Source organism: Hirundo rustica, chromosome 6 (genome assembly GCF_015227805.2).
Source record: "Hirundo rustica isolate bHirRus1 chromosome 6, bHirRus1.pri.v3, whole genome shotgun sequence".
Taxonomy (NCBI): domain Eukaryota; kingdom Metazoa; phylum Chordata; class Aves; order Passeriformes; family Hirundinidae; genus Hirundo; species Hirundo rustica.
The window spans coordinates 49,468,466-49,486,452 of record NC_053455.1 but is presented as its reverse complement, the minus strand read 5'-3'; the positions used below and the strand labels follow the sequence as shown (position 1 = coordinate 49,486,452).

Genomic DNA, 17,987 nt, shown 5'->3' with positions numbered 1-17,987 from the left:
CGGGCACGGGGCGGGATCACGGGTCGGGAAACGCGAACCCCGAGTTGGCACTTCGTGTGTGCCGGGAAAGTTCGCAAATGTCAGAGGTTTATGACCACCAAAGGAGACTGAGCAGTCCTGCAACTTTCACTGAATAAAGGGAGAGAGTCCACCGGGGCACATACGTGTGAGGTTTTTCTCTCTCAGGGTTTCAGAGAGGGAAGCCTCCTTTTATCCTAATTCCCGGCCTCATGTTGCCCTCTTCCTTTCCCTACTGGCTGAACTACTAGGAAGGTACAGCCTTCCCGAACCGCCTGCCATATATTCCGCCCTTGAACTTAGTGTTTTACCCCAAAGCTGAAAAACTCAGGCCATGCAGACCCGTGTCTGTGTCAGGAACCGAGCTGTCTGGGCTCTGCTAAAAACCTGCTGCCCAAAGGCAGTGGAGACACTGGTACCTATTGCAAAGACATCAACACTCGCACCTTCACCCATGAAATTGTTTGTAAAGACGTGAGCTTTCCTCTCATGTTTATTGCTACGGTGCCGAAGTAAAGGGCTTTGATGATTCTTATGACTACCAGCAACTCCTTTATTTCGTTGACGGTTTAAAGTACTGAAATTATCACCGTTTTGCAGAAGGTTTGGATAGGTAAAGCCAAACGTATACGTTGTTAGTGCCGTGGAATTGCATCGCGTCGGTATTACGTCTAGCAGTTTATTTTTTCTTTTGCTACACAAGTGCAAAGAAAGATACAACTGCTGTTTTTACAAAGTATTTTAAAGTAGGTACTAATTGAACAAGTATAAGAACGCCTACTTGAAATGTATACCCAGTTCAGACAAGGCTTGAAGTAACACACCTGTGTATATTTCAACAACATAATAAACCAAATGCTGTTAAAACTGTAGCTGAATATTAACTGTTATTACAGAAGCACACAAAACAGGTCCTCCCTTACTACTCAGTTAAAAGGTTTCTTCTTTGATCTATTTTTAAATGAAGTATAATATAAGCCATAAATCTTGTAGACCATAATTCTACATATGAAATGCTCTTTAAAACAAAGTTAGAGTGGGTTAATAGCTGCAGAAAAAAACCTATCTAATCTTGATTTAAACAGTGACTGTTCTTGGAAAGGTTGGCCAGGCAATTGTTTATGGAGCAGAGGTATCCTACTAGAAAGCATATGAAACTCAAGCTAATTTTGAAGCACAGAGGTTTCATGAAAGTCCTTCCACGTTCTAGCATCTCCAGTGTATTTAAGATTTCAGACCATTCTTTCAGCATGCTTACTGGATTTCCTGATATGATCCACGTATTAAAAAACCTATTGCCTAGGATGCTATTAAACCCTGCACATCACAATTTCCCTTCCCCTCCCTTGAATGTCTCACATCCTGCCCACATGCCCAGGAGAGGAGCAGCAAAAACTTTGCACAGGTCTGCAGGGTGCTTGGAACTGTGAGACCCTCAACACAGGCAAGTTTGCTACTGTGCAACACAGACAGTTCAGCAGCACACTGCTTCCCAACACTTCTAAAGTGCTCTTTGCAATCAGGTATACCTTACGCTACAAAGTAGTTTGTTACCCTCACAGCCACAGAATTCCTATGAAATGCTTGGGCCTTTCAGTTTCAGTTATAGTTTGATTGATAGGGAATGAAGGTGTTCAGATAAGGAAGAAACTGTACGTATATTTGTGCAGCTTGCACAGGTCAAAAAAATGACTGAGCAATCAACAGGATATTTATTTTTACATAAAGCAAACTGGTCTATGAGCTTTGGGTGTTATTTTAAACTTTGATGTTATTTTAGAGCCTATTAAGCTATTTTGAATATGAAGTGGTGGTTTGGAAATGGTTTTAGGCTTTATGCTAAGTCAATGCTTGCTGGTTTTTTTTGCTAAATTAATTCAATCAGGAAAAAGGCAAATGGTATCTCTGTAAGGAAAGGTCTTCCCTCAGGTGCAATATCAAGGACAGCAACAAAAATCTGGACTCCTAGCCAGGAACAAATCATTTAAAATAAATGTAATTAGGATTTCATGCAACAGCTGTATCTCTAGCTTATACTAGAAGCATGCCAAACAGCGCATTTGCAACGCTTTGTGGCAAAAATAATCCCTTTGAAAGCAAGATTTGACCCCTCCCTTTTATCATGTTGAACCCCCAGCTATTTGTGTCCTGATGTAACCATTCAAGTTTCAAACTTAGTAACACAGACTTGGAAACACTGATTTAGCACAGCTTCTATATGTGAAGTCTTCAGCACCATAAAATCAGTAGCATAGACTGCTGGAGTCAGAAATTGAATTCTCCCTAGGGTGAATTACTCTGGGTTTGCCTCATTAAGCCACCTCTTGCAGCATCTGATCTCAGCCCTGATCCACAGACCACAATTTTTCTCCAGTCTAACAATTTCTCTACTCCCCTACAAGTTCTAAAAGGCAACTCTGGACCTTCTTTACCTAAGAGGGATGGAGGAATGCATTTATGTGAGGAAATTGATGGAGAGCAACAAGATAAAATTGTTATATTCTTATGGGCCATTCACTCTTCCATGTGTAAAGGAGTGAGTTCTGCATGCAACACATTATATGCCTAGAAAGAAACCAGTGAGGAAAACTGAAGGATTGGCTTGCACCACAGTGCTGGCAGGGAGTTAAACTTCCAGCTGCTTGCCCATCTTGCTGAGGGCATCACTGACAATGTCCAGCTCATGGCGCAGCTCATTCACCACGCTGGCGATGCTTTTCATGTCTTTCAGGATCTGCACACTCTGAGTGTAGGGATTATACTTCACCCCAAAGGGGCGCTTGATGGTTTTTGCAAACTCTCTATTGAAGTAGGAAAAAAAAATAAATAAAGAGGATGTCATAAATAAGACATAAGCCACAAATGTATTCTCCATATGCAGACAGTATCAATACCCACTTTCCTAAACTGCTTAAAAATAGTCTTGTTATGTTACTCTGGTTTTTCTGAGTTTTTTATAGCCTTTTGATTTTCATAAATGGAGTCAGATCTTTTTAGTTACTGTAGAATATTAGAGCAGTTTTCTACCTTTTTCCCACAGATGTAACATAAACAAATCCTTTGTTTTTCATTCTCTGTCCTTTGTTTGCATATTTCTAACCTGAAAACAATTGTAACTGACAGTTGGTTTAGCCACTTGGCTGAGGGGTGAAAAACCCCAGAAGCCAATCTTCTGCTAGACCCACAAATGTATAAAAAGTAAGAAATAAAACAAAGAGGCTCTCTCCGCCCTGTCTCAGCTTTGAGGTGGATGGAGAAACCTCTGCTCTGTGAAACCTCTTGTCTGCATGTGGCTGCTTTGTGTGTCTCGGTGACATTGTTATTTATCTCCCATCCAAGTTCCTGAAAGACCAAGAAAATTCTAAACAAAATTCCAACACTTGAAAAATAGTCACAAAACTGTGATAACACTAAAAGGGTTTGGTGCTGCTGCAGAGAGATATACATAACCAAACCTGATTTTATAAAAAGAAAGGGGGGGAAGGGGGACAGAATCTGTACCTCATCTTTTCCTTTGCTTCTTCAAAACTTTCAGAAACAAAGTAAACCTCCTGGAAAGTTGTAATGAGACATTCTTGCTTGCAGGTGACCTTTGGATCAAAAGGCTTCACTTTGGTGCTGTCAGAGAGTGAGTGCTGGTAACGTGTTATCATGAGTCAGAGGAACATCACCATTCAAAGAATCCAGGAGGAAGATGACATGATAAAGTGAATGAAAAGGATTATGTGAGATGATTTTAATACATCACATCTTAAAATTTTGGTCTGCAGATGAACGGTGATTAAAGCCTAACAAACTGAATTATTCTGAATGGTCATATTCTGTCAGCCTGGGTGAGAAAAGGGACTCCACAGACACGAGGCATGTGTATAAACAAGATCAATATTTTCAGAATCTGGTTAAACCAGCAAAGCTTTAATCTGAAAATACTTATCTGGACTATAACATCAAGAAATTATACTTTATAAAAAGCAGGGGAAAACAGGGACAATAATAATAAGGTACAAAGAAAAGAGGCAAACAAGCAGTAGCCATTCTTACCTTGAGCTCACTAATTGAAGAGAGCAAGCCAGCCCCATAAACTCGTAGCTGTCCCTCTTGCTTGCACAAGCCAAACTCTACCGTGAAGAAGTAGCACTGAAACAGAGAAGTAAAACAATTCAGCCCTCATCAAAGATGCTGTGGTGAACTAGATGGGAGAATTTCTATTTGTGGGTAGCATCAAATAGTTGAGAATATCAGATAGTTATCACTGTTATCCTCAGTTATTTAAGGAGGAGGAAAGCCAGAATGGAAGGATGAAAAACCAAAGGATTAAATGTTTCTCATGAGAAAGGTGGATGCTATAGATCACCTAGCTGAGCTGGAAGACACTAATTCCAGTGCAAACATTGAGGTGTAAATCTGTTTTGAGAAATACTGGCGTGAAATCACAGCCTCAGCTTAAAATGAGCACTGGATAGAGAGGATCTTTGAGAACAGCCCACTGCAGTTTGTTTCTCATTCACTTAATGTGCTGTACAATTAAAGACATTCAGTTCACTGAATTTCAGGATTTCTGCAGCTATACTGGAAGGAATACTGTTTTCATAGATAACTTAGTTCTGCTCTCACTGAAGGTAGTACCACTAGGAAGTTTTACCACTAGCTACCTGAGATGGGAAAAGAAATTTTAAAAATTGTCAAGCTAGTTCTTGCATAACTGGCACCAATTATTTTTCATCTAAATTTACTTTTAATCTTAAAATACTCCTGCCAAGGCACCCAGAGACTGATATCCAGAAAATTAGTTTAGTTTATATTATTTTAATTTCTTGACTGAAAAGTATCTAATGCTAGCACTCACCACATTCAATACCATATATTTTCAATTCATTCTACACATTAAAGAAATAAAACACTTTCAAATCATTCAATCATGTTCCCAGAAGAAAGAAGACTATGTCTTAAAGAAACAGACCATAAAATTTCAGTCTGTGAGAAGTAATCTACCACTAGAAGCTGAACCATTACTTAACAATAGAGTGAAGAAAAATACCAGTCATTTCAACTTTAAAAGTGGGGGGGTTTTTCCTAGAATGGAAATTTTTTTCATGTTTTCAAATCCAGGGACCAGTAAAACATGCATATCCAGCAGCTGGTGTGACTAACATTGACAAAAAACTCCAAATTTATTCAATGGCATGGGATCAGCCTAGTAAAGCACAAAGCTTTTGATGGAATCCTCAGGCACTCAAACACTCACTGTTGCCAGTTTTTGGATAGCCTCATCTGATGCCCCAAGTGATGCAAGACCAATTTCCTGGGAGAACTGAGCAAAACTGGGTTCAGCCAAAAGAGGGACATGGCCTAGGAGCTCATGGCAGGTATCACTGGAAAAAGAAACAAAACAAGAAATTTCATGATTTATCTTTGTGGCAAAGTGAAAAAGCAGCACCACTGAACAGATACAATGTCTTGCATTAAACTTTATTACCCAAAAGACAGACAAGTGTCACCCATTTCTCTGAAAGCAACTTAGCAGATGATACCAACCCTATATAAAGTGCATGAAATCAGATTTTCAAAGGAAGGTGCCTAAAATTAAGGTCTGAGCTCCCTATTTGTAAGGCAACTGGATATTAAACTAACTGCACACAGTAATATCAGTAAGATCTCCAATAACATGCTGTACTTTTGAAAATCCTGTGCTTATGAAGGTGGCAGCTTGGCATGCTGTAACTTCATTACATTCAGCATGAAGACTGAGTCTTCAGTACCTTAAAAATAAGTTTTATGCTGGTGTTCTTGAACAACTTCTAAGTAACTTGGCTCTGGGCAAGCAAGATTGAAAACTTTCTCTCAAATTCTACCATAAGATTAAATGACTCACGGCTCTGGTGTATAGAGAGGGTCCGAGCTGTGTCTGACATATTGAGTGCAATGAAAAACTCGGAATGCTAATCCTGCCAAGAAGTCTCTGGGCGACAGATATCCAGCAACAGGGCGAATGGTGAAGCCTGTGTGCTCTAAAAGTGAACAGAGAAACTGCATCTAAGTTTGGCACAGGATGCACAAAGTTGTCAGCCTTCCTGTTGGAACTGAGGAGACAGCCACAGCACTACCTTGGCTCAAAAGCATGTGGAAAATGAGGCACAATTAGAAAAATTAGGCATAGGTTTGAGAATGAGCAACACTTTTTAAAATGGCCCTACCTCTGTGCCAATGGATTTCCTAGGATTCCGTACCTGGTCAACAATACAGCCAGGTATCTCCTTAGCCAATCCTAACAATCTTTTCAGACACTGCCCCTCAAATGTCACTACAGGCATTGAAGATGCAATACATTAAAATACAGATGGCCAAAAAGCCTCTTAAAGGACCAGAAGGAATACAAGTCACCAAGGATGTTTCCTTGTGCCCACAAAAGAGTGGGATTTTCAGTGGGCCACAGTTTATTTTGAAAATTAGAAAATTTTAGAAAACCAGCACATTACCTTTCAGGAAGCGGGACACATCTTCCAGCTGGGGGATATTGTCTTCCCGGTACCCACAGTGTTTGGTGAGCAAGGGTAGGTTTTTAAGGTACTCTCTACAGGCATAGGTTGGGTAAAGATTGTTAAGCTCTCGGTACACAGCCCCCCAAGTCTTGATCTCTTCCTCAGTGAATTCAATCTTGGGAATTGGGTCACCACTGCAAGAAGAAGAGGAAGAAAGAACATTCCTTAGTGAATGGCTAATAAAAACTGACTCATTTACACACTATTAGTATTTATCAGCTGTATGACTGTGGCACCTGGCATTAGACTCTGTCAAATACACAGTGAGATCTGGTCTATGTCCTGGAAAGCTTTTAGTCTAAGGACTTGCCTTTTTTTTTTTTTTTTTTTTCTCCCCACTTTAACCAGTAGTCAGGAATCTTTGCATTGACCTCACTTAAAGCGTTGGTTCTGTAAACAGTTTCTTAATTGTTTAATGCCAAGAATAAGGTTTAAAATACCTACATAATCTCTTCACAGCCTCAGGAGCTGATAACACATCCTGTTCTGTGTTGGATTTCCAAGTCTGAAATTGTTTTCCATTACCCTTTTAATTTGTTTTAGGAGAAGAGAATTCCCTAAATTAACAACATATGTATGAGAGCAGCTAAATATACACATCAGGTAAAAATCATGCTTCTGTGCAGAGGAGATAAGTGCCTGTCTGAGCATATTAATTTTAGCCTCTCTTTCCTATTTAGCCCTCAGGACCTTGAATAAAGTGGATTATGGGAAGGCCAGTGTTACACTGTGTTTCCACTGCCAGCCAGGGAACTGGCATGGCAAATGCTTTCCCAAGGGAATCTCCGTCAACAACATATCAACAGCAATCAGCTCAGGACTGTAGTAACCAGTTGCATTAAACACAGTGCAAGAAAACTCTAGAGACCTTTTCTAGGTCATTTTCAGTTGAGGAGTTTAACACCTGAATTCAATCAGGCCACATGAAAACCATGTTTAGAGAGCATTTACAGCACTGAGTTATGAAACTTACTGCTTTAAGAGCTCCATCCCCCACCAAGAAACATCTCTAAAGACAGAAGTTCTTTGAATTTCTTTTCACAGATAACTTCTTATCTACACATCACACATGCTAATTTGAACCAGGAAAGAAAATTCAAGTATTAACATTTGCTCAGAAAGTTTACTCTCAGTGGTCACTGGACTGTGTATTGGGATTTTCCTTCCCTGCCTCTCCTTTGCAGAGCAGCTGGCCAAGCCACACAGCCTCAGACTGACCAGAGCTGCCTCCATCTACCTCCTCATCTTGCCTGACATCTCTCCTCCTTTCACCTCCTTGGCTCTGATTCCTGAGCTGAACCTGTATGTCTCAGCCTGATCTGAGGCCAGGAAGGTAAGCTCCTCACAGTCCACTCTGCTGTTATTTCAAAGTACCCAGAAGGCTTCTTCTGGAAGAATTCAAGCTTACTGTTTGTAGTTCATAGCCAGGTCTGCAAAATACTTTCGCCTCTTGCGATAAACATTGTCTTTGAAACCCTGGTGGGGAGAAAGAAAAATGCAGTTCAATGAGTTGATGCAGTTCAATGCTGTTCCAAGCCATAACAAATCAATCAATTTAAAACAGGACACTTGACATTTCTTCAGCTGGAAAATAAAAAAGTATGATGTGTAAGAATGAAAGGAGAGGGCAGGAAACTCACAGCTGTAGTCTGAAATGTTTAATAGGTGTGAACTAAGCAAATACTCCAAAGCAGGAGTCGGCTGCAGAACTGCAGCTGACATGCAACTATATATTCTGTTGAGAAGGATTTATTTCACTCGTATCAGTATTTATACAAAGTTTGTTACTTGCATGATTATCCAAAATTACAGAAAAAATTGCCCATTTTCACTGCCCAAATACCAGTTTGGTTTCTCCAGTAAGGAAGAAACAAAACACAGGAAGAAAGCCTGTCTCAAGATAGCTTTTTTTAGCTTCTTTAATTTTTGTGCAACTACATAAGGCCCAGACCTGGAGTTCTTGCACAAGTTAGCCCTGCAGAAAAGCACAGGAACTGAATTCAGTCACTCTTCCCTGAACAAAGAGACATGAAATCCCCAAGAGAATGTGCTCAGACCCCCAGAGATACCACAGAGAGAGGCAAGGGAGGAAGAGAAGCTGCAATTTTTTTTGGGTCAGCTCCACAAAGTATGCTTCCAACTATGGACTGGGTATAGGAAGGGAAAAGTACTTACAGGATGGTCGGCATCCAAGTCAGAGCCATACATCAGCACCCGGTTTGCACACCTGTCCAAATCTGAGATCTTCTTCGGAAACCAGGGAACATTCTCCATGTCTAGGGAAGGCATGGAATCCACAAGGTTATTAATAACGTCGAGCACACCGAGGGAGGAAACGCTACTTTCAAGTATGGCTATGGTGGTTACAGCTCACTCTATAAATTAAAGGGGCATGAATAAGAGTCCTCAGCCTATCTGGCACCAGCCTCCAGCTCACACTTCCTCCTCAGTCATTGCCACAGTCTGCCTGCAGAGCACAGCCAGCACCAGAGCCTCTGGGAAGGAAAGTTAATGTGGGTTTCTCTGCTGTAGCTAGAGTAGCATCTAGAGGATCCCATGGAGACAAGGTCTCCCTGCATACATCTGCTGGGAATCTCGTAGGGTACAAAGGCTGCAAAAGAGCACAAAAGAGATTTGCCTGTGGTCCCTGGGCAGAGTAGGAGGAGGTTAGAGTCCTCTCATTCTGCTTTACTGACCATGGGAAAGAAAGTTTCTCCATGGTTATATACGTGGGAACCATCCAGCTTTGCCTTGAGGGGTCTGGGGGGAAGAGGAACAGGAAGTCCCACTGTCTGAGAGAGGTGCATTGTTACAGTTTTACTACCAACTACTTTGGGGTTATTTTTAGCCTAAGAGAGTTTTTTTTTTGCCAAGCTCATGGCAGAGCAGTTAATATACTATTTTTCTGCCTCAGTGCTCTTCAGTTTACTTTAAAAGGTCAGGAGACTGTTTAGATTGAATTTCCCCTTACTTAGGGCTAAAGTAAGCCATTTTATCCAAGAAGTCCAGATCTCTCCTTCCCAAGCACAATAACTGAGAAATATGTGGGACCAGCTTCCTGCTGCCCTGAACTTTGGCCATCTCTTTAATTAAAAGTAAAGGTAAACACAACATGTAGTATCTAAGGGTAAAAGGCACCTCTGTTATACTAATATAAATAGCCAGTTATGATTAAAAGTGGGTAAATAAAGGCAACAAAAATCAAGAACTAAATGAGGAAATTGCAGAATTCCTCTTCCACTCTCCCTAGTGTCTGAACTGAACTGGGATCTGTCAGTATTACATCCTCTGCCACTGTGGTGTACTCAAGCCCTGCATTCAGACTTTGCCTACAGGCCAGCCTGCTTTGACCTGCCTGGATGCAAGACTCCCACCGGCACCAGCTGGGCTGTGCTGGGGAGGGACAGGAGCACAGACAGCAGACATGCAATTTGTAGCAGCCTGACACAGCCTGAACTCCCTGGTGACAGCCAGACTACACTCACACACAACACAGAAACAGGTACCTGATAGCAGGTACCTGAAGACACTACACAAGTGCAGGTGTGGACAACCATAAAAAGAATTCAAACCAACACAGTTGAAAGTGCATTTTCATCAGTATATTCATTGTACCTACCATCTTCCTGGACATTGAAATGCTCTGTTGGGCTCACAGAGACAAGGTTGACATGGGATTTCAGGAGCTGGAAGACCTCATTGAGTTGTTCCCTGTTACTGTCACAGTCCACAAAGATCTCAAACTCAGAATTTCGTCTCTTGGACTTCCGTGACTCAATGTGTACAAGATTTACATGATTCTCCTGTTTAGTAAGAAGTAATGTTCTCAAAGAGATAGGCAAAAAACAATTGACTAAAAGTTAAAATAGTTTTTCAAATTAATATTCTACTGCCATGAACTATTTACCACCTCTATGAAGGTATTTTAGTTAATTGGATCTCTTGATAGCAGTTTGCTTACTGATAGGGCAAAAAGGTTTGATTTTCTATTCACAAGTAAATGAAAGCAAATCTATGTTCTTTCAGTTTTATTTACATTCAGGAAGCACATAAAGACACAGTCAGGGGGTTTAAATTCATAGACCTTTTTCTTTCATCCTTCCTGTAGGAAGCTGATTAGAAAAACTCACCAAAATGCCAATCAAGTCACCATATAATTATCTCACAAGCAAGCAAGGGATTTAAAAGCAGTAGTTTTCAGGGCATTAGTTTCACTTTTCTTTAATCTGAAAATTAATTTATCATCTGCTTTATATTAGGAACACTGAGAAAACCCCAGGCTAAAACACGGAAGGTCACATACAGAGCACAGTGGCACTGCACATGTTTCTCACAAAACACCTGCCCAGCAGCAGTGCAATTGCAGCTCCTCTGCCACCTTCTGTCTTGCTGGGCAGTGTGACAAGGGCAGCACACTCAACACAGTACAGATCAACACCCCAAGTTCTACCTGCTATCAGCAGGGGCTTCAGACCACCTCTTATTCCCAGCAAAACCACTGAGTGCCAATCTTCTTGTCATGGAGGGAAAGGACAAACTTCTCTCAGTGTTCTGTCAGTACAGATAAGATTTTTATACGGCCATCATCTAATTTCTGAGGCATACATCTGCCTTCATGGGTAATTTTGGGTGCAAAGTAGGAGCCAGGTTAAGAATCATATCCTTAATAAATGGATGTAATCAATTCTTGTGTGTTCCAAAACTACCCCTACAATTTAAAAATGCAGAGCTGCCGTGATGAGTATATGATTATAACATACGTACCTGAAAGAGTTTTAATGCTTTTACAAGTCCTCCAACTTCATTTTTCAAGGAAAAAATGATGGCTGTCCTTCCTCTTTCAGATGCATGGTCTTCATTCTCTTTGTTATCTTCAATCCTCATGTAAGCTGACTTATTTAACTAGATGCAAACAAACAAAAAAAAATTTGTTTGAATGGGTAGAAGTGCAAAAAGCGTAAGTTTTTACATTTCAGGTTGTCTTGCAGTAATCCTGTGCTTTGACTGATCAACAACAAAAGGAAAAATTAAATAATTACACAATAATAGAAATAAAGTTAAGCACTTAAAGTTAGTTAGAGTTTGTGAGAGATTAAAATACCAAGATAGGTTTCTTTTCTTTTAGTTGAATGATTTTATGGATATCTTTAGTCATTTCCTAGGATGCAGAAAATGTTTTCGATGTCAGCAGAAACAGTACATTCAACAAAACTCTTGTTTAGCAAGTTCAGTGAACAGTGGCAAAGGGGATAATCCAAATCCCGCAGGACATAGGTAGGAAAAGATGAATCAGGATTCAGTAGATCAGAATTGAAAAATCACTGCCTCTCTCATTACATAACTGTAAAACACTGTTTTCATAGGGCAAGGAGAAAAACCTAAGGAGGTAAAATGTTTTGCTGACCAGAAGCTGCTGGCTAAAGAGACAGTCCTACTCTGATCAACCATAGCCAAGCTCTTCCATCTGCCATGTCCCCTAATTTGTGTGCCAAACCCTTGGCATAATAACCCAAATCACACACTAAAAATTCAGACATCCCACGCTATCAAGGCCATGTGCCTTACCAGGGATCACACTCCTCACTGTGTGGAAATCAGCAGATATCATGAGCCATATTCTTAGATACATGTAGCCAGGGCATAGATAGAGATAATACTGAAACAGTAAAGAATGGGGAAAAGGCAAAGTAAAGAAAAAATACAAGGCTTATGGGCAGAGGCTGTCCCTCATGTCTTCAAACCTTGCAAAAAAGAAAGAATAAAAGAGGTTTCTGAATGAGTCAGCAAGAAAGAGGAGAGGAACAATGAAGGCACATTATTGCTAATTGGAATTATTTTTTGGTCTGACACAGCTTTTAAAGATATCACTATCTTGAGATATTTTCAGAAATGAAAAGAGCAAAACAAAAATGCAATCAAAATGCTCCAGTTCCATTGATTCCCTTATGCAGTCTCACCAAATTTAATGATGCAATGAAAATATTTGGATTTCTGACTGGCTTTCCACCACTAATGAGCTGCCACTATATGATGAGCCTAGACAAGAGTGTCAGACCATCACACTGTTTCTGATCCACCAAAGTCAATGATCTCCCTCAGCTCGAGTCCAGACATCAAATTTTTTGCTGAAAGTGTGTGGCAAGCCCAGTCCAGGTTCAGCTCGGCGGCCTGCAGGTTTCCCAGCTCACTTCAGTGTCAGATCATGATTACAAGAGCCAGGAACAGGCACTGAGCAAAGGCACTTTAAGCAGAAAATTAAAAGCTATGAACACAATTATATACAGGTCATTGGTTGGTTTCTCAAGCGTAGAGGCCACTTGTGTGAGCCAAATCCTGCTGTAGAAGAAGCAAAGAAGTCTCCACTACAAGCAGAGTTAGGTGGTGGTCTTTGAAGGCAATAAATGTAGGGCTGGTTTATAGAAGAGGCTAATATGCAGCACGCTGGCTTGACTCCACATTCAGGATCATTGACTTAAGCCTGGATCAGCCTTTATGAGATCTGGCACAGCTGCATGCAATGTTAGGAGGTGCACAGCTGGGACAGACTACCTGCACCAAAAATGAATGCTCTTCTTTTGTGTTTTGCTGTTGCAACTTACACTGTCTTGGATCAGGTGACAACAATTACAAAGTTATGTGTTTAAAAGATCAATGCAGAAAATACAACAAAACATAGAATATTCTTATGTTAAGCTCTAGAAATAACCTCTAACTTACAAATTACAAGTTGGACAAGAGAAATTGAGATGCTTACAATGCTAAATGCACACCATTTAAATATTTAACCCTACACCAAAGCTAATGTTTGCTTTAATTAAAAAATGAACTGAAGATAGTAATGCAGCAACCATTTGGGTGCAAGACAACAGGAGAAAATGGTAACGCAGAAACAATCCCTCTCCTCCAGTGGCTGCACTTCACTTATATTTTATTCTCTATCAGTAACTCAGCAACCCAACTCTAATAAAATCTGACACTTTTCCTTTGCATGGTAACACATTTGAGCTTTTTGGAGGGTGAAGGGGGAATTAATTGATGTTTTTTATTAATTATGAAAATCATTAACTCATTTTCCACCAGCCTGACTCAGCCTTAATGAAAATACACAAACACAGGGATACCGTAAGACCTTTATTTAGATAGATAATTAGGTTCTGTCTGGTTAAAGATCGCACTTTTTGGGACCCATAGCAATTATCTTCCCTTTCTCTCTCTCCCCAAAGGATGTCCACAGAGAGAAAGATTTATGAGGGCACCTATTTTGTGCTTTAATTTTCATAATAATGGATAACCAGGATTTTAAATTATGCAAATGTATTTACCTAAAAAAAAAAAAAAAAAAAAAAAAAAAAAAAAAATTCAGAACCATAAATTGAAGATGAGCAAATCTTTTCAAAAAATTTGAAAAGGTGTCAATACTGACTGACATTAATCATGATTAATAAAAAATGTCAATGGGCATTTTATATTCTCTCCCCTTTAAGTACCTGCCCTACTTTATCATTGTCATTTTGACACACTTCTAGGGAAGGGTGAAGACATGATGTTAGGAGTGACCACAACTAGATAACACATTTCATTTTCCAGCCACCCCAAAGTTCTTCCGAAGTCTCAGAGCGCTCAGACACCAAACCAAAAGCTATGCTGAGCAGCTTATTTAGCTTCCAAGTAACTGAGGGATACAGCAAAGCAATATTTTTGTGATACTTTACTCTTCTACTATCAGCATTCTTGTCATCACAAGGAATTTTAAAGATTTTATCAATTGCACAGTATCAGTAACTGCAGCCAATGCATACGTGCTGCTTTTATCTGATCTTCTCTGATGCACTAAGTTCCCACTAAAATGTGGAATAACCCAGGAGTGAGTTTTTCTGGGCTATATCACAATCTCTCTCTCCTAAGCAATGATACACCAGAAGATGCTTTTGCTCTATCTTAATTTCATATGCTCGCATTTACACTTAGTTATTTTTTCCCCCTTTTTTATCCAGAAACAGCAGTTCCATCCCAATCCCGGCGGCACTGAACGCTGCCACCGACACCAGCAAAGCCTCACCCCAGGTCTCTCCAATTACCACTCTCTGAAGTAACCCGGGCCAGAAAGCTCCCGGTTTTCCCAGATCTCCGTTCGAGAACTGCAACAGCGAAGCGCCCGAGCTGTGACTCCCCAAAACGGCGTTTACTCCGCAAACCGGGACCGATCCCAGGGCCGGGCAGAGAGGATGCCATCCTGCACTGCCCGTACCCATCCTGCTCTCCTCCCCTGCCCACCCCGCTCCTAAACCTGTGCTCATCCCTCTTCTCCCGTTCCTATCCGTCTCCCCTCACCTGTGTGCATCCCGTTCCTCCCGTGCCCGTCCCGCTCCTCACCTGCCCGGCGGGGTCCCGCGGGCTCGGCGCCGTCTCCAGGGATACGCCACGGCGGGGCGCGGGGTGCATGGCCGGGGCAGGCTCAGGACAGCGCCCGGCCCCGCCAGCTTTATGCAGGGGTGAGAGCCGCCCCTGACCGAGGGGAGGGATGCAGGGAGGCGGGGTAAAGCGCTGCCCGGCCCAGCTGGGAAAGGGGCGCGTTGACCTTCTCCCTAGTGTGTGCTCAGTTTGTGAAGCAGCGATTCTCGGACGTAGCCACGACCCGCTCCCCGTCACTGCAGCCCGGAAAACCCCGCACAAGAAGAAGCCCTTTGCCTCCGCGGTTACAGCTCCTCGGTCACCGGGACAGGGTCATACAAGAGGGGTCACAGGAGACTGACTTCTTGTGGGTAACTCTAGGGGTTTTGCAATTACCATGAAATTGCACACCACGGGGCTGAGGGGAGCAAGCATTTGGATGGAGGGGGGTCTTCCTCCATCGTGCCATACAGGTGCTTCCTGACACTTGTGCACTCCCTGTAAAATGCTGCCCGTGGGAAGGGGAAGGCAAACTACATCAGAAGTGAGAGGTGGTGAGGACTGGGCCTGTAGCAGAGGGGCTCTGAGGAAAGTGGCCTCCAAGGCTACAATGGACGCAGCAGTGATGGACACCCCTAAACTCTCGACAGCACATAGTGCAAGTTGTCATCTCAAGGAGGAACACGGTGGGCAGATGTTTTGAGCTCTTCACTTAAAACAACAGTGCATTTCTGCTGTGAAAATAAATTGCAGCATATTACTTCTTTTCTCAAAAGCCCCTGTGCATACAGGAAGAATAGCCACAATAGCAGAAAATTCCATCTGTTTGTATCATTTATGCTGAAATTTATTTTCTGTATACATCTAGATGTGTTTATAATATAAAAACTCATGGGTTTTAAGACTCTAGTAATCCCAGTCCTCACTGTCTCCTCTCAGGTCAGACTTGGCAACATTAAGATAAGAGGATTTTGGTCCACAGCAGGAGAAGCCAAAACGTTTCCTGGGAACATAATCTCTTGTAGGCATTAGGGGTCTCTTGGGGAGGAGAGATTGATTATTTGCTAATTGAGTTGTCCAAAACCGAAGACTCTGATCCTTTTTTAATGTGGGTTTTTTTGTTTTTTTTTTTCAAATTAACCTTTCAAGGAAATGCTCAAAATCAGCAATTAGTTTTACTCTAATATACTCAAGTGTCTGAAAAAATCCCCAGTATTTTTCTCTTCAGTGCTTAAAAATGTTTCAAGCCTGAAACCTTGATTTCAGCTAAATCCCTTAGACGCTGGTGTAGTGCACCTGGTAAATCATATTGATGAAGCCAATATACAGGGTGATAACTAACCAGGCAGGCACAGTCACACTTGCACCAACATCAGTAATGATAATTGGGGTCGTCCTTCTTCCTAGAAGGCACTGAACTTCCAACACTCCTGTTTCTAAGAGGACTGAGGGTGACTAGCTCAGCCCTTCAGACACAGCACGGGATTGAAAGAACACAGCTGTGAATGATGACATAGCTGGAAAAACCCTTTTTTTTTTTCCAGTTTGCTAATGGGACATATTTCATCACCAGATGCTTCAATTTTGTCTACATAAAGAAAATGCAGTATTTATCAATATACGTCAGCTCTACAACAGGCATTTCTCTTCCTTCCTGGAGAACAGGTCTCATCAAATGAGCTGACTCAGAAGGCAAACAATTTGTAAGATTTTTACACAGACTCCTAAGTGTATGAGAGAGCCTGGTGTTAATGATAAATCTGTAAACATGGGCACAGTAAGACACTTATGATAGAATGTGACTAATCTGTCAGTTTTCCCTAGCTCAAATGAAGCAATAATAATGGGGAACCCACAGGCAGCTAGACCTATAACTGCTGTAACAATGGGAATGGAGGTCAGGGATGGCCAAGGAAATTTAACCTAGTAAGAGATAAACTAGTTACATAACAAGATAACTGGGGTTCCCAGAGTTTTGGGGAGCAGATTAAAGGTGATTCACTGGTTTAGTAAGAAGTGCTTGTTCACCAGAACCAGTGGCCCATGGTCTGAAAGGGTAGAACCACAAAGCATGAACAGACTCGATTACAGCCTGTTTCCACTGGGTGCTCACTGGAGCCTGCTCTGCTCCTCTCCACACAGGGTTTCCAGCTTCCAGGTGTGGTATTTCTTCACGAGACTAGACGACCGCTGATGGCAAAAAGAAAGAGCCTGCTCTTTGTCCGGGAGGGAAAATACTGCTTTATTCTCAAGTCCTGCCCTGCGTTGGCTGAAGACCTTTCCCAAATGCTCACCGGTGCCAGGGTGCCGAGGCCCCGCCCGTGCTCGGGCTTTTTCCCCAGGGGGCAGGGCTAAGACACTACTCAGTCAGGGAGAAGTGGGAGTGGAAGAGTTAGGTTACAGCTGAGTAAGGACAAACAAAAGATACAGATTACAAATCCTATGAAACACAATATAAACTCAGTTAATGCACTACAACACCCAGGAATCTGTGAATGGCTTTATAGGAGAACTATCTAAAAGGTTTTATCCAAAAGCTGAATGTTCATTAGTTCTAGGGTTGCAGAAAACCCTCACCCTGTCACTAGCACAGCTGCTGCTTTGTGTAGAGAAAAATTTCTACTTTTTCCCAAAAGCTGGTAGCATATTCTACCATTTAAGAGGGGTGCCTTGGGCCCCTCACCACAGAAGAGAGCAATATAGCACAACAGTCAGGTATGGAGCACAATACAAACAGGGCCCAAAATGTACAGGAGCTACCCTGCTCATCCTGGCAAGAGGTGGCACAAGCAAACACTGACCCAGAAAAGGTCTGAAATGTGACCTTCTTGGTCTGCAGGAGCACCAAGGCAAAGAGAGGCCAAAAGTTTTCAGTGGGATGTCAGAAATCTACACAGACCCTGAGGTGGGAAGGAACTGTGAAGGACAGAGACAACTGTGGCATCAAAACCATAGGGAGAGAGGCCTCCCCTTATGCCATGGGAGATGAGGCAATACAGTGATTAATTTTTTTCTAAGGCCTGCAGGAGAATTCTCACA

General features: G+C 41.8%; 1 protein-coding gene across 2 annotated transcripts; it reads right to left on the bottom strand.

The window, feature by feature from the left end:
• Positions 1–2,147: 2,147 nt before the first annotated feature.
• Positions 2,148–15,018, bottom strand: TPH1 (tryptophan hydroxylase 1). 2 transcript variants are annotated; one of them, XM_040068517.1, is made up of 11 exons: positions 14,931–15,018; positions 11,322–11,459; positions 10,177–10,360; positions 8,733–8,833; positions 7,966–8,033; positions 6,495–6,691; positions 5,891–6,026; positions 5,264–5,390; positions 4,060–4,155; positions 3,520–3,653; positions 2,148–2,819 (listed from the first exon to the last, which is right to left on the bottom strand). In XM_040068517.1, the coding sequence occupies exons 1-11, from the start codon at positions 14,997–14,999 to the stop codon at positions 2,645–2,647; spliced, it is 1,425 nt and encodes a 474-aa protein (XP_039924451.1). In that variant the 5' UTR covers positions 15,000–15,018; the 3' UTR covers positions 2,148–2,644. The 2 variants fall into 2 exon arrangements, with proteins under 2 accessions (XP_039924451.1, XP_039924450.1); XM_040068516.1 differs by having other exon boundaries at positions 14,889–15,008.
• Between the last annotated feature and the right edge of the window lie 2,969 nt (positions 15,019–17,987).

What these genes read in the sequence shown, in the direction of transcription:
- TPH1 (XM_040068516.1), bottom strand. Translation starts at nt 14,999, where the DNA reads ATGCACCCCGCGCCCCGCCGTGGCGTATCCCTGGAGACGGCGCCGAGC. An exon ending in AAGCATTAAAACTCTTTCAG is followed by an intron (nt 10,361 to 11,321) that starts GTACGTATGTTA and finishes CTTACTAAACAG; the next exon opens with GAGAATCATGTAAATCTTGT. An exon ending in GAAGCAAAGGAAAAGATGAG is followed by an intron (nt 2,820 to 3,519) that starts GTACAGATTCTG and finishes CTACTTCAATAG; the next exon opens with AGAGTTTGCAAAAACCATCA.